Source organism: Salvelinus alpinus, chromosome 25, assembly GCF_045679555.1.
Source record: "Salvelinus alpinus chromosome 25, SLU_Salpinus.1, whole genome shotgun sequence".
Lineage (NCBI taxonomy): Eukaryota > Metazoa > Chordata > Actinopteri > Salmoniformes > Salmonidae > Salvelinus > Salvelinus alpinus.
The window spans coordinates 14,509,449-14,524,975 of record NC_092110.1 but is presented as its reverse complement, the minus strand read 5'-3'; the positions used below and the strand labels follow the sequence as shown (position 1 = coordinate 14,524,975).

The 15,527-nt window shown below is 42.4% G+C and overlaps 1 protein-coding gene across 2 annotated transcripts in view; it reads left to right on the top strand.

Moving 5' to 3' along the window:
* Positions 1–13,270, top strand: part of LOC139553411 (syntaxin-binding protein 6-like) — a 98,425-nt gene extending 85,155 nt beyond the window's left edge. The window contains exons 4-7 of one of the 2 annotated variants that reach the window (XM_071365704.1): positions 77–242; positions 4,597–4,707; positions 9,560–9,717; positions 11,908–13,270. In XM_071365704.1, the coding sequence (XP_071221805.1) occupies positions 77–242; positions 4,597–4,707; positions 9,560–9,717; positions 11,908–11,931 (459 nt within the window). In that variant the 3' untranslated portion in view covers positions 11,932–13,270. The remainder of the gene's footprint in view (positions 1–76; positions 243–4,596; positions 4,708–9,559; positions 9,718–11,907) is intronic. The other variant, XM_071365705.1, reaches the window with a different exon arrangement.
* The last annotated feature ends 2,257 nt before the right edge of the window (positions 13,271–15,527 follow it).

The window sequence follows — 15,527 nt, the reverse complement described above, 5'->3', positions numbered from 1 at the left end:
TCTCATATCAACACCTACTGCCTGGGTCATGCTTGTTCTCTATCTCTCTTGCTCTGTTTCTGTATCTCTCTATAAGGACTGTCCAGAGTTTGACTTGGCATTTGACAATGCCTTTGACCAGTGGGTGGCTGGCTCGGCCGGCGAAAAGTGCACCTTTATCCAGATCCTCCACCACACCTGCCAGCGCTACAGCTCTCAGAGCAAGCCAGAATTTGTCAACTGTCAGTCCAAACTGCTGGGAGGTAAGAGACACAGTGACAAGACACACCATCTCTCTCTCTCTCTCGCTCTCACTAACTGTATGAAAGTCAGTGTTTTTTCTGCCTTTTCAGTTTTTTCAGGCCGCCTATGTCCAAACAATAACTTAAACGACTAAAACCAGATATTAAGTATGTAGAAAAGATCATGTGGGGGCCTCCCGAGTGGTGCAGTGGTCTAAGACTCTGCATCACAGTGCTAGCTGTGCCACGAGATCCTGGTTCGAGTCCAGGCTCTGTCACAGCCGGCCGCGAGACCCATGGGGCGGCGCACAATTGGCCCAATTGTGGGGAGGGTTTGGCCGGCAGGGATGTTGTCCCATCACGCACTAGCAACTCCTGTGGCGGGCCAGGCACAATGCACGTTGACACGGTTGCCAGGTGTACGGTGTTTCCTCCGACGCGTTGGTTGGTGCGTCTGGCTTCTGGGTTAAGCGGGCATTGTGTTAAGAAGCAGTGTGGCTTGGTTGGGTTGTGTTTCGGAGGACGCATGGCTCTCGACCTTCGCCTCTCCCGAGTCCGTACGGGACTTGCAGCGATGAGACAAGACTCTAACTACCAATTGGTTACCACGAAAAAGGGGTGAAAATAGGAAAGATAATGTGTAGAATTTCAGGATATTTGCATTAAAACTGCAAAATTGCATCTCTGCCACATGGCAAAATGTATAGAATTGCAGGAAATTAGCCAGTGACGCCAAGCCCACCACCTAAGCCCCATTTTGATCCAGAAAAAGCTCTTAGTCAGATCTAGTGTTCTCACTCCAAGGTCTGTTTTGTCTTTCAACTGAAAAGTCCTTCATGCCACTTACAAATACAGATCTTATTTGTTGTATAACGACACTGAGTTATTATTCCCATTTACTTTGAGGACTTTTCATTTTAAGGATTGCCTTTTCCTAAATACATCATTAAATCTACCTAATGATATTTAACTGTACTATGATACATCATCATTAAATCTACCTAATGATATTTAACTGTACAATGATACATCATCATTAAATCTACCTAATGATCTTTAACTGTACTATGATACATTATCATCATTAAATCCAGTTACTCCTGAGATGATGGAAAAACCAGTCCACTGAGAACTAACCTTTAGTCACAAGGAATATTAACTCACTCCCACACTCTAACTAAAAAATATACACAAGCTTATAAAAAAAAAGAACATACGTTCACAACACAACCAATTCCTATATGAATTGGCCACCTAGCTAAGCAATATGAAGTAATTTCCATGTTGTAGCATGTTATCCTTACAGGGGAGGTAGAAGGTAGCCTACTGGTAGAGAGGGAAGGCTTCTTCGGTGTTCCTGAGCCAGAGGGGGGGTTGTGGAAGACCCTGTTCTTAATCAGCTGTAAACCTGAGACCTGAGAGGGGAGCTATAGCAGAGAGATATGATGTGTTTGATCAAATGTAATGAAATGTGATTCAATGGGCGTACTCCAGAAAAGCTATTTGTGTTAACATTAATAAACAGTTATTTTGAGAGGAATATTGCACACTGATCATGTATTCTTTATAGACGTAGTACTGCTTGATCATTATTGTAACAATGCATTTAAAAATAGATCATTCCCACTATAGAAAAAGCTGTATTAGCCAATTACTATTGAGTGGAAAACAGCTCCTTTCCATTCCCAGCTACTCCTGCTGTTAAAGTTCCCTCTACTCCTCATTGCTATATGCCTCTGCCCTGATCTTCTCCCTCCTACATCATAAACCACAGCTTGTATGTTTTTCTTCCTTATTTAGCTTGTACAGTGTAACCCCTGACAAGTACAGTAGTGTATAGCTGGCTGGGCTGTAGTTATAGTGTGGGTAGAGGTTATTGTATTGTCCTCCGGGGGGCTGAAGAATATGACAAAACATAGAGATAACATCTGTGGCCTAACTCTCATTCACTCTGTCAGACATCTCCAGTTAAATGGTCATCTGCATACTGGGTGTAATGGGATGTCGTGTAGTGTCTCACTTATGCAACAACACACATACATACTTAAAACACTAACACAAAGCACACTTTATGCCAGTATTTTGGCAACGGTTTTTAGTTTATTTATGTAACCACCAGCTCAACCAGTAATTGACTCAAAATATTAGTTTTACTATCAATATCCAATCCCCAAATCTGCTAATGCTTTCAATCTAATAGACTTAGATTGGATATAGACCATAGAAAGACATTGACCTGGCAACGCCATGCCTGTTCAATCACATCAAAGCCAACTCTCAGCTCCCAGGAAGCATAATGAGTAGCGTGACTGCTAACGGAGGTGACCGCACAGCCAGAGACCTAGTGACAGTAGAAAGAAGAGGATGTCAGAGTGCTGCCACCACTGTCCCCTCCAGTTTAAGTCTCACACCAGTGCAAAACAAATATCATGACGCTGCTCCGGTGTGGGACAATAACTGTGTGGGACGCCCCTCTTCTGACTGACCAGCATGGGGAATAGGGATGACAAAGCAACTACCTCTGGAGTATAGGACCCTATTCAAAATTCACATACACTACTAGATTAGATAGTTTGGTATAGATATAGCTTGAACGTCTTTAGTGTAACCACAATGTATTGTATTGCTTTACTGGACTCGTTAACTTCCCAGATAAAAAATAACATCCTGCTGTCAATGTAACAATAAACAAGGTTCGTCCCGTTGAACTGTCACGAAGAACACATTGAGTCAAATGGTCAGGAACATGTTGTTTACACACTACCTTGTTGGGGTTGACACGATCACTATAATGGTGGTTGTGTGTGTGTTGAAGGCTTTAATAGACTAGTTGTTGTCGTAACTGAGGGGCCTTCGATAACATACTTATTATTACACTGCTAGAACACACAGGGCCTAATGAGCCACTGGAGGATTCTGGGATATTGCCCTTTCTTGCTGGTTAGATTTGCCTTTAACACAGAACAGAGGCGCTTACTCTACACTGGGTCACTCTGACAGGCAATTATCTATTCTACACAAGAGCTCGTCTTTGTTAGCTGGGCAAACACAAAGAAATGGCTTGTCACTTTGCCACCGTTTTAGTGAGGCAGAGTTATGTGTTAGTGAACATGATATTAATTGGCAGGCCGGACTCAGGGACGGTTGCTCTTATGCGTTGAGAGATTGTAAAGGTTTGACAGGACAAGGTCGTCAGCCTTACTGTGGATTCTGTTAGCTTATGACAAACTTTATTCATCCTTTATTGAAATGGCCTGCTGGTTCACTCTGGCAGATCTACTTCATCTGAAGAAAGGTCTAGAATTATAATACAGAGGTGGGCTTTAAGGTGAGGGTGAAGGCACTCTCCATTGCTGTACTTCCCCTTGTGGTAACAGTATGAATTCCACATAATGGAGGTTTAGACCAAAAGGTTGTGCAATACTCATAAATAGGACACCTGTTTTTTTAATGCATGTGGTTAAATAATGACAAGCATTATTTTCTCATCAAAGACTTCCATCTTGGTCACGTCTTTTGGTTGTCACCTCACTAGTTATGTGTAGGTGATGCACGAAAAGCCTCCCTCATCCAGAGACCGCTGTAAACTCCCTTTAGAGCCGTGTGGAGGAGATGTGCAGCCAGGGACTTGTGTAGTGATACCTGATGGGCCGTGTAATAGGGCCTGAATTAAAGCAGCGTTGCTGGACTCATTTTGTTAAAACCACGTTATCAGGATCGACTGAGGCTGCAGCACGCGCTCTTCCCCACAGACTCTCATGGACCTCTGGTTAAGTGGCAGAGCGTGTCTTAGAATAGTGAGAGGGAGTTTAAAATATTGGCTGCTGCTTTCATCCGTTTTTGAATTCTAGGATGCTAAATGCTAATATACACTCCTTTTATTAGCTATTGGATCATTATGGAAACTATCATGCAAATGCTTACTGTCAGGAGGGCACTTCAAGCAGACTTCTTTACACCATTTTAAACTGTTGTGAGATTTCTTATGGGAAACCGTGCTGATAGATTATGCAGTCAAATACAGCTCAAGTGAAAACGTGTAAGAATATAGGCTACCTTTCATCAAGTTAATAACAAACCATGCTTCATTTCTACTTAAACGATCCCCTAACTTCCCTCATCTATTCCAGTTACCTCAAATTAACATATTTGATTTCTTTCCTACTTCACTGTTTGAACGAAACCCTTTTAATGACGTAATACAGTAAGTCTGTTACATTATTTAACCAAAGTTAACAAAAATGACCATATTAGAACAAACTGTACTGTGTTGTAATAAGTATTATCCAACATACAGTAACTTCTTCGGTCTAACAGATAAAATAACAAAAACAAACCCAAATCAAGACATTCCTTTTCCATTTTCTTGTCACAGACGATGAAACTGTAGATTCAGTCGTTTTCCGTTGCAAGGTCTTTTTGAACAGAATGAGGAAAGAAGTTGTTTTAAACAGTCGACGCCAAGGTCGGCGGCTACTCTTAGAAGGTAAGCAGGAAACAAATCTTACATTCAACTAAAATAATTCATCATTTTACTAACAAGGCAGTTAAGCGCCTCAATCTTCGATCTTCAATTAATTATATAACATTTGATGGCTTACAGAATGTACAGTGTGTGTTCTAGAATATCTGTATGCACACAGAGTATACGACTTCCAAGTGTGATACTGTCATTTTGCGGGACGGGTGTACAGAAAGGGCTCCCCTTTTAGATGCACAGCTTATGTGAGTTATGTAGATCGACGATCACCTCACTGACAGCCTTTCAGATTAAACAAGCTAATTCACTCCGAGGAACCATGTCATCAACTTAAGTCTTATGTTCTCTCCACCTCAAGCACAAGGACAGTAAATGACAAAATGAGCATTACCTACGATAGTCACCTCAATACCAATTCATCCTCAAACTCTCCTTGAACTGATATAAACAAGGCAATTATGAACAGGGTTATGGTTTTTCAGTATAATATGCAACCCTGACGTTTATCTCTTTAAACTTTCATGAGGGTTACGGTACTTGAATACCTAGAAGCAATTTGCTCCATTAGACCGACAGTGTCTCTTCGGTTCAGGGACAGAATGTTCCATGTTTGTTTCCATTAGCATCCCCACTCCCTGACTGCTGCAACCCTATTAGCAGAGCAGTGCCAAAATGAATGGGCAACTCTACTGTAACCATGCTGAGAATGTCAGAAGAATCTTCCCCTTTCTCCTAATGACTTTTTAAAAAAGTGGATTAACACTGTATTAAGAAGAAAACGGGCGGCTTAGGTTAGAAGTTAATGTTAATGAAGTTAAGTTAATGTTAAGATTTGCATGAATTAGACAGCAGAAAAGTGGAGGGGGGAGTTAGGGAACGTTCAATGGATTTGTCTCCTTGGTTTCTCCGCGGGGGGGGGGGTTCGGTGGGTACAGCAGTGTGCCAGTGTGATGCCATCCTGTTGGGGAGCTCTGCTTTACAGGGTGGGTGACATGTTGAGTTCATCCTGTGTTGGCTACGTCAGTCTCTATTGACGACTATGTATACTTCTCACTCTCCCTTTCTCACTATCTGTTTTGCCTTCTCTTCAGCTCTACATCACTCTCGTCTCTCCTCCTCTCCCCGTCCCTGTCGCTGTGCACAGCATGTGCAGCACCATGTTGAGCTGCAGGGTGTGAAATTCTTACTGACAAACTAAGGATGACAGGGGAGTGAGTTACTGTAGCTACACAATGTTACAGCTGTTCCATTTTCCAGTAGCTCTGCTTTAAGGGGAACAACGGCAATATAACTAATATGGAAAGCTTTTGATGAAATGTGTAATGTACAGATTAGTAGATGGGGCTGTACTCTACAGGAGATTCTCTACCATAGATATAGAACCCATCTCTGGTCTGTACCCCCTGTCCTACCACACCCACACAGAGACTGTCTCAGGGCAGCATACTGGTACACTATTCATACTGGATGGTAATTGACTCTGCTTGAGCTTACCTCTTTAAGATAGTTGGCCTATGCAAGGGTGTGTTTGTGCTAGCAAGCATGTGTGTGCCTCCTAAGAATGTATGCCTGAGTGTATGCTTTCATTGGTCTGAGTGTAGATGTATTAACTGGGTGATTTACAGTCCGGTTTTCCCAAACTCTGTCCTGCCCCCCCACCTGGGTGCACGTTTAGTTTTTTGCCCTAGCACTACACAGCTGATTCAAATAACTAACTCCTCAAGCTTTGATTATTTGAATCAGCTGTGTAGTGTTAAAGCAAAAACCAAAACGTGCGCCTGAGGTGAGACGATGGGGGCTAGGACCGAGTTTGGGAAACTCTGAATGGCATAACCAATCAAGCAGGCTTTGAGAGAAAGTGGCGATTGACAGTCATCATGTTTCTGCACATTAAACATTTTCACAACCACAACATTACATTGTGTCGGCCAGACTTGCGGTCACTTGATTATAGAGGTCAAAGGCTCAAGGAATGGAATCGCCCTGGAATCATGTTTTTGGATCATCTTTCTCTCCTACTGGGTTCATTGTGGGGCATTTCACATTTCTTGAACTTTTGTTGCAGAAAAAAGGTTTTGCCTTTTTGTTTTACAGGCGCGCCCTGATTATATTGATATCATGGGGATGTAGAAACGCATTCCCCCTCCATTGTTGAAGCAGGAGTTCCCTGGTCATAGGACACAGCTTCAGGAAGGTTAGATTCCTTTACAGGGATAGTCAGCGAGCCATTTCAGGAAAAACACACCAGACAAACACAAATACGTTATCGTAACAAATTTCTCCCCCCAAAAATGTGCCAGCTCTCAACCCTTTTTTTAAAATTTTCTCTGAGCAGAGATTACTTTTGTTTCCCAAAAAACCAACCCAGAGGTGCTTGTTTAAAAGCAAGACATCACTCCCCCATGTTCTTGTAAAGAGAAACCTCAATAGAATCAGAGGACAGAGAGTTGAATCACCATGCGCTCTGTTCCTCCTTCCAAATCCCCCTTACAGAATGACTGCACCTTAATCAACTCTACAGAGTAAAGACCCAGGGCATTAGTCACCACACAACCTGCCTCCCTGCTACTCTTTTAAATTACATTCACCATAGGAGGGGACTCAACCAGCAGCTGGCTGGAATTGCCCAGCCCAGGGAATGGAGTGAGAGTCGGGAAAGTGGGAAGAGTGTGTGGGATGGAGGGATGAGGGGAGTGTTAATCTCTGGGCCCTCTCTCAGTGGAGAGAGTGGATTAAAGGGATGTGGATGGAGGTGAAGAGGTCTCATCCCGTCTCTGCTCTCAGGGGAAGGAGAGGGTTTTATTTATTAAAGGATGGGAAGGGTGACGTAGAGGGAGACATGTCACTTGTGTCCCAATACAAGTCCTTATTTCAATACTGTGAAGAAGATGGAGGCCACAGCAAAGCTAGATAAACACACGTCTCCTTCCCTACACTATAATTAAACCCAGAGCCTAGCCAAAACCTTTCGACTTGGAGATCTTCTACAAGTCAAAACGCTGCCATGGAAAAATGTTGGAACCGCGGTGATGGTGCTGGGTTTGGCTCGAAAATGTGTAGTGTCTCTGTACTCCTAATTTATTCCATTATCCATGAAAATGTGACATCTAGCTTTGGGGTGAGTGTCTACCGGAAGTGTTGTGGAATCCAATGGGTTGCTTTAGCATTAGCTAGCTTTGCATGAAACGGATTTTACTTTATCAAGTTAACTTCCTTTGAAGGAAAGCAGAGGAGAGAAGAGGAACACCAGCTGGCATCCCGTCTGCTTTGGGCTGTCATTTAACCCGCTGCGCCACAACTCCAATTATGTATCAGTCAGCATACCTGCCTGGGCGCCACAGGACAGCACTGCATAGCCTACACTCTACAGTATGGGTTCCCTTTGGGAGGACATGTTAAAATGACTGGCTGTGTTCAATATCTTTAGTGGCTTCCCTCTCCTGCAGCAGAACCTGGATGTCCTTGATCTTCCTATTCAATTATTTCAACGCAGAAATGGAAGCAATATTGTCTTATCTTCTAACTACAGACCTTTCAGAGAAATGGGGATGACATATTGGATGATTTGTTATATTGTCAAAGCCCCGTTATAGAATTGGCTCTGTGATTGTTTATGATTTGGTTTTGATCTCATGGGCTGTTTAGAACTGAACTCTAACCCCATATTTCTCCTAAGGTCATCTAACACTGAAGGCCTCATTTACATTGAGTTCCGCTGTATTTCCTATTCCTTCCACAACTAGCCAGTTGAGAGGAGCACATTATCAACTCTGGCCTCTTTTTTTGGTGGCGTTTCTTTTTGTCCATTGTTCAGACAGAAAATTGCAGTACCAGTCCCCAGTTTCGTTGAAAGAATGGCTTGTTCACAACTTTGGAACAACCGATCAAAAAACATCCCCATTGTCTTCTTTCCCAGGCAACCAAAGAACCACAGCCAGGTCAACAATAGAAGACACTTCAAAGGAAAAGCAATGATCAAAACTATTCAAAGGTGCGCTGCCCTTGGATATATCGCCACATAAAGAGATGATTATAAAGTACTGGCACTGCGCCAGGGTAATGGCTCTGAAGTGAAAGTTTTGAGCACACGGCGGTCCCCAACCAAAAGCATGGATTGTTAGTGTAGTGCTAGTCGACGGCAGGCAGCGCTCCCCAAAGTCGTAGATTAATAGCTTGCCCGTTTGAAACATCCGCAGGGTCGGTGCTATCGGAGGAAGACCATGTTCTGTTATTTCCTCTCATCCACACAGCTGTGCCACCAGCGCAAGGGGTTCAAAGTCGAACACACTCGTTCCCGCTCTGCTATTATCACACTGTCTGAGAGGAGGAAAAGAGAAGGAGCTGCCACAAAGAAGAAGAAGAAGAATAATAACCCTTAGAAACACCTGGAGCTATTTGGAAGGCTTTTAGTTCGAGTTGGTTGTTTCATTTCATTTGAGAGAAATGGCGTGATAGACAGATCTAAGCTTTGTAAACGAGGAGTGTGACACGTTTATTTCAATGGCTCATTTCTTACTAGAAACCAACCTCTGTAGAAAAACTCATTAGCTGGCTTCCTAGGACGTCCCTGATTGGAGTAGCCCTGTTTTTTCACCTGTTCCTTATCAATAATCAAAGTCCGGCCAGGGATGCTGAATGAAACATCAACATTAACTTCTAAAGCAGAGCATTTCTGTAAGGCTCATGTCACTGCTGCATTGAGTTATTTTGTTGATAGTGATTCATACTCTTGCAACTGCAGCACCTCACCCTCTTCTCCACCAAGGCACTGTATAATTTATTATATTTATCCCATCTCTTTTCCCCTCTGTCTACCCCCCCTTCTCCCCCCTGCTCCCCATTTCTCTCTCCTCTCCAGGTAACAGTATACTCCACTCTGCAGCAGACAGTGTGACCAGTGCTGTACAGAAGGCCAGCCAGGCTCTGAACGAGCGAGGGGAGCGGTTAAGCCGGGCGGAGGAGAAAACAGGGGAGATGAAGAACAGTGCTGAGCAGTTCTCAGTCACCGCACACAAGGTGAGACACACACACACACACACACATAGGCACGTGTCACATATCAGATCATTACAAGGGCTTGGGGAGTTGTTCCTCACCACATGAACTGAACAGATCAAATGTAGGCCCTACGGTAGGTATAGGCTATAACATTGCTAAAACATAATCACACATTACCGCATAGTGATACCATGTAACCCCCATTTCCCAATTGTATTTGACTAACAATTCATCCCATCTATCGTGAAAATGTCAACTCAGTAGGAGAAAGATCCCAGTGTTCTACTTCTTCAGGTGATTCAGTTGAAGTGGTTAGTTTGTTGCTTCTGGTTCACTAGCTAGATGTTCTTGTTAGGAGTCCCCCTCTCCACAGTGCGTTCCTTTATTCTGTCCATCCCAGCTCTTCTCCATGGGCTGCTCTCATCCTCTCCATCCAACTGTATCCCTCACACAAGTAAAACGAATCACCTGCTGCTTAACGATGTCATTAGCATAATATGGTTTTGCTGCAAAAACGGGAGGAAGAAATATAATGATAAATGAATCGTTCTCCGCTTCTAGCCCGCGCCCACGACTGTGATCAATTCCAATAACTTTTTAAGTAGCTAGCATTTTTTCCGAGCCTGCTTCTGTCATCTCCTGTAAAAACGGGATCTCCCCACTTCGGTTGACCCACTTTCCATCCACTCTGGACCGGAACGCCAATTCATTCGTTTATAAAACGGTTCACATTGCATTAATTTTGAACACACAAATGAATAATGCATTACTGCAATGGCGGTCTAATTGAAAGCCATTTGATGGGACATGGTCGGCCCCTCACTGTTAACAGATAAAGACCCTGTGGTGTGAAATTAATCAAGCTCATGGGAAAACTCTTTAACTCAGAGAATGACCCTTTAACTCCCCATGCCATACAGGCCCAGTCATCCACTTCCCTATTGGGCTCCAGCTATTAGATGCTTCATTGTACGGGCTATTTAAATAGTTGGGTGTCTTCCACTTTTTGAAAAGTTAAGACTCACTTAAGCATGTACAGTATGTGACTTTGTTAAAAGCTGCAGCCCTATATGTGGATAACCACTGTGTCATTTGGTTTTAGCTAGCTACACTAAATGCATTCTGCAATGTCTTTTCTGCCTGGGGATAACATTAAACTAAAATCGTTCAAAACATGAAGTAAATCATCTTTCCCCCTCTTGAGTCTTGATGTTAGTTGGGAACATTGTATATCTGCCAACTATTGTACAGTAAGAAGGCAGGTTTGTGGTTAGAATCTTGTAAACTTTCCCCCTTGTCATGCCATTGAACAAGATATCATTTCTACCTGTGATCCAGTATTTATTGGTTGAAGCTGAGAGCATACGGTATCTTGTGCTGGACTTCGTAACAAGGAAGAAGTTCTGTGTCAAGGTGACCTGGAGCAAGAAACCGCACTGCAGGTTCTGTTAGTCCGTCTCTGCAGTGTCTCCCACCTGCTTAGGCTCTGTGACAGTCCCAATAGCAGCACTGTTGTGCTCTCACCATCCCCTCAGCACGACTGTCTGGTCTGTGCTGCAGCTCTGCTGCCCCCACTTGTTAGCTCTGGAGATTTCAACCCGCCTCTATTTTTAACTGTAGGCAAGTAAAGTGTGTGTGCGCACGTCTCTGTGTGTGAATTAGATTGGTGGCCCTGGCCTTTTCTCTAATGAACCTCCAGCCAGGCCTATTAGAACCCTTGTTAATGAGCCAGGGTGATGAAAACACTGGGGCCTGGGCCTCTTACCAAGCCTGAGGATTGGCATCACTCTAATAGCTATCATTCCTCTCTGCCTAGAGAATAGACCCTGCTTCTCTCCCTGTTCTATTACTCACCATGCCAACCATGTTAGCTTCCGCCAGTTGGGAAAACAAAGCAGCATCAATTAGATTATTTTACTTAGTTGGTGGTTGGTTTTTAATGTGCTAGCTAACTTAAGAATTGACTGGTTAATTGACGGATTAATAGATTTTGCGTCTCACTTTGTTTTGATACTTTTTTAGGCAGATTTTTGAATGATTTGTGGCAACCCCAAGACATCTATTCAGAGGGACTGTTGAAGAAATGTTTAGTTAAATAGCTTTCTCGTTTGGTTTAGTCACTGTATGTTTTATATATCCCCACAGCTTACTATTGTTGACATGTAGCCTACTTTTTGTCCCCTCTCTCTCTCCCTCCCCTCTCCACAGCTGGCCATGAAGCACAAGTGTTAAACCATTGCTACGCCTTCGGGAGTAGGGGTCCGGCAAGAGCGCCAGACGCCATTAAGGACGGATTTCTGATTTTATTCTTACAACTTTTAACATGATTACTCTTGTTAACAACGATAACATTTACATTTTATGTTGTTGTGTAGCTACCTTGTTTCTAATGAAGAATATATGATGACGTGGAGGGGGGAGAGCTCAGACAGTTAAGAGCAAAAGTTTCACAGCTAACTCCTCTTTCACTGCCTCCATTGCCCCCAAAGTACTCCATGACTTTACCCTGGCAAACCATGGAAATGGTCACTGCCATCCCCAACCTAGACACACACACACACACACACACACACACTGTCCAGATCTCCCCCCAAAAGGAGCAACTCTTCGACTCCGCTGTCTCTCTCAAAGAAGTAACTTTATATATACAGTGCTGGAAGAGGAGAATTTAACAAGACAGAAGAGATTGGATGATCGTATCACATGATGGCTATTTCCTGTACTTGGCGACAACAATGTACATCCCTGTATGTGAACATTAACTTGTTAAAAAATATTAGATCTCTTTTGCCATTTGACTATTTGGCATCATACTGTTGTAAAGGCTCATTGGTGCATTCATTCATTGCAGACATAATATTAGCCAAATGTGTGAAGGACATGTTGCTTCAAAAAACTCCTGCTGGAAGACTAGATTTCAACTAAGACGGTATGAAATGTGCTGTTTTGCAAAAAAAAGTCTGAGTGACCAAGTGTTCAGGTGCATGGTCTGTCAAAAGGTTGAATGAAACCTACAGAGTAAAAACGAGCATTTAGGCTTTACTTTTGGCAACATTTCAAAGGGTTATTGAAGCACTTGGTTGTAAGGACAAGATCCGACTGTTTATTGTAAGGTGAAAGACTACAGTACCATTGTAAATTAGCTTCAACTGTTGTTAACAAGCTTATAAACCTGTAAATTCATTCTACCACAATCTCTGAAAATAATATTTTCATTCTAACCCTTTCGATTCCAAACTTGGTCACATCTTGTAATTATTGTTTAATTGGGGTTTATTAAATGTTTTCTGTAAAACAGCTTACTGACACGTCTTCACTAGCGGCATTGTACAGTATTGGTGTCCATTCACTGACTGTGTAACCGTGGCTTCATCACAAACAAGTAACCACCCACAGTGTGGGTATGTTTATTACTTTTAGATTCTATATGTCTTGCTGTTACAGTGCACTGACAACCTTACCTTGCAGAGCACTTAAGTTCTTAATTCAATTCTCGTTGCCTCAACTTCTAGTCTGCTTTAGTCCTAACATTTTGGATATTCATTGTTTTTAATAAAAATATTGAAACTAATATGTATTATGGTTATGAAAGTTATTTATTTATTTTTTTGGTAGTGGAAGCCCCTTAGTTGGTCTCTGAATAAGTTATTATCCTTCACTTTTCATAGGACCAGATGAGGTCTCTAAACAAAGTGCAATGGTTCTATATTGGTGCCTTTTTAAACATAGTCTTTCATTAGTACTTCAACAGCATGTGGTTTTACTTGAGCAGTCCGATTGTGTTATGACAACACTCATGGTAACCCAGGCGAACAGTGCCTTGCTATATTGATAACTGAAGGGAGAAAGTAAAGTATGTTTTGTACCAGGTTTGAAAGAGGCTGTTGCTTAAGATGTATGGTGCTTGTTGGAATTGAATTGTGTGATGAATACAGAAGGCCATAGTATGTAGAAAAGGCTGAGTAGGTAGTTATAACAGAATGACTAGGGGGTTATTACAGAATGACTAGGGGGTTATTACAGAATGACTAGGGTTATTGCAGAATGACTAGGGGGTTATTACAGAATGACTAGGGGGTTATTACAGAATGACTAGGGGGTTATTGCAGAATGACTAGGGGGTTATTGCAGAATGACTAGGGGGTTATTACAGAATGACTAGGGGGTTATTACAGAATGACTAGGGGGTTGTTACAGGATGACTAGGGGGTTATTACAGGATGACTAGGGGGTTATTACAGGATGACTAGGGGGTTATTACAGGATGACTAGGGGGTTATTACAGGATGACTAGGGGGTTATTACAGGATGACTAGGGGGTTATTACAGGATGACTAGGGGGTTATTACAGGATGACTAGGGGGTTATTACAGGATGACTAGGGGGTTATTACAGGATGACTAGGGGGTTGTTACAGAATGACTAGGGGGTTGTTACAGAATGACTAGGGGGTTGTTACAGAATGACTAGGGGGTTGTTACAGAATGACTAGGGGGTTGTTACAGAATGACTAGGGGGTTGTTACAGAATGACTAGGGGGTTGTTACAGAATGACTAGGGGGTTGTTACAGAATGACTAGGGGGTTGTTACAGAATGACTAGGGGGTTGTTACAGAATGACTAGGGGGTTGTTACAGAATGACTAGGGGGTTGTTACAGAATGACTAGGGGGTTGTTACAGGATGACTAGGGGGTTGTTACAGGATGACTAGGGGGTTGTTACAGAATGACTAGGGGGTTATTACAGGATGACTAGGGGGTTGTTACAGAATGACTAGGGGGTTGTTACAGAATGACTAGGGGGTTATTGCAGAATGACTAGGGGGTTATTGCAGAATGACTAGGGGGTTGTTACAGAATGACTAGGGGGTTATTACAGAATGACTAGGGGGTTGTTACAGAATGACTAGGGGGTTGTTACAGAATGACTAGGGGGTTATTACAGAATGACTAGGGGGTTATTACAGAATGACTAGGGGGTTATTACAGAATGACTAGGGGTTATTACAGAATGACTAGGGGTTATTACAGAATGACTAGGGGGTTGTTACAGAATGACTAGGGGGTTGTTACAGAATGACTAGGGGGTTGTTACAGAATGACTAGGGGGTTGTTACAGAATGACTAGGGGGTTATTACAGAATGACTAGGGGTTATTACAGAATGACTAGGGGGTTGTTACAGAATGACTAGGGGGTTGTTACAGAATGACTAGGGGGTTATTACAGAATGACTAGGGGGTTGTTACAGAAGGTCTCAATACTAGTCAAATCTAATACAGACAAACACCATTATTTTCATTTAAACATAACAGACCAAATCGTTTTAGTTTGAATGTAACATATTGAGTTATTTCAAAACATCTGTCTCGTTGTCTATATCAGATTGCATACCATCTAAATAAACAGAAATTGTCTCAAGTCTCTCTTTAAATTGTTGACAATGTTTTTTTGTGTGGGGGGGCGAATTTGACAATAAGGCCAATAGATTTTGTAGGAAACTAGAAAAAGTCATGGAAGAGGCAAGATGTGTTTAGGTAGTGGTAAGGAGTAGTGAATTACATGTAGTTCAACTAGTAATTTAACTACATTTTGCAGTAGCTTGGTGGTAGTTGAACTAAATTCAAATCTTGGTAGTGTTTTCATTACTTGTTTGCCATATAGTGGTGTAGTTAATTAACTAATGGAACTAGACAAAACTTTTTTTTGCAAAAAATAAAATATAGTTAAAACATTTTGTTTCTTTTTCGTCATCAGACCTGCACAAATTCACTGGAAACATGCTTTTTGTGTTTAATAGGCTAAATGACACATTCAGTGAACACCTGA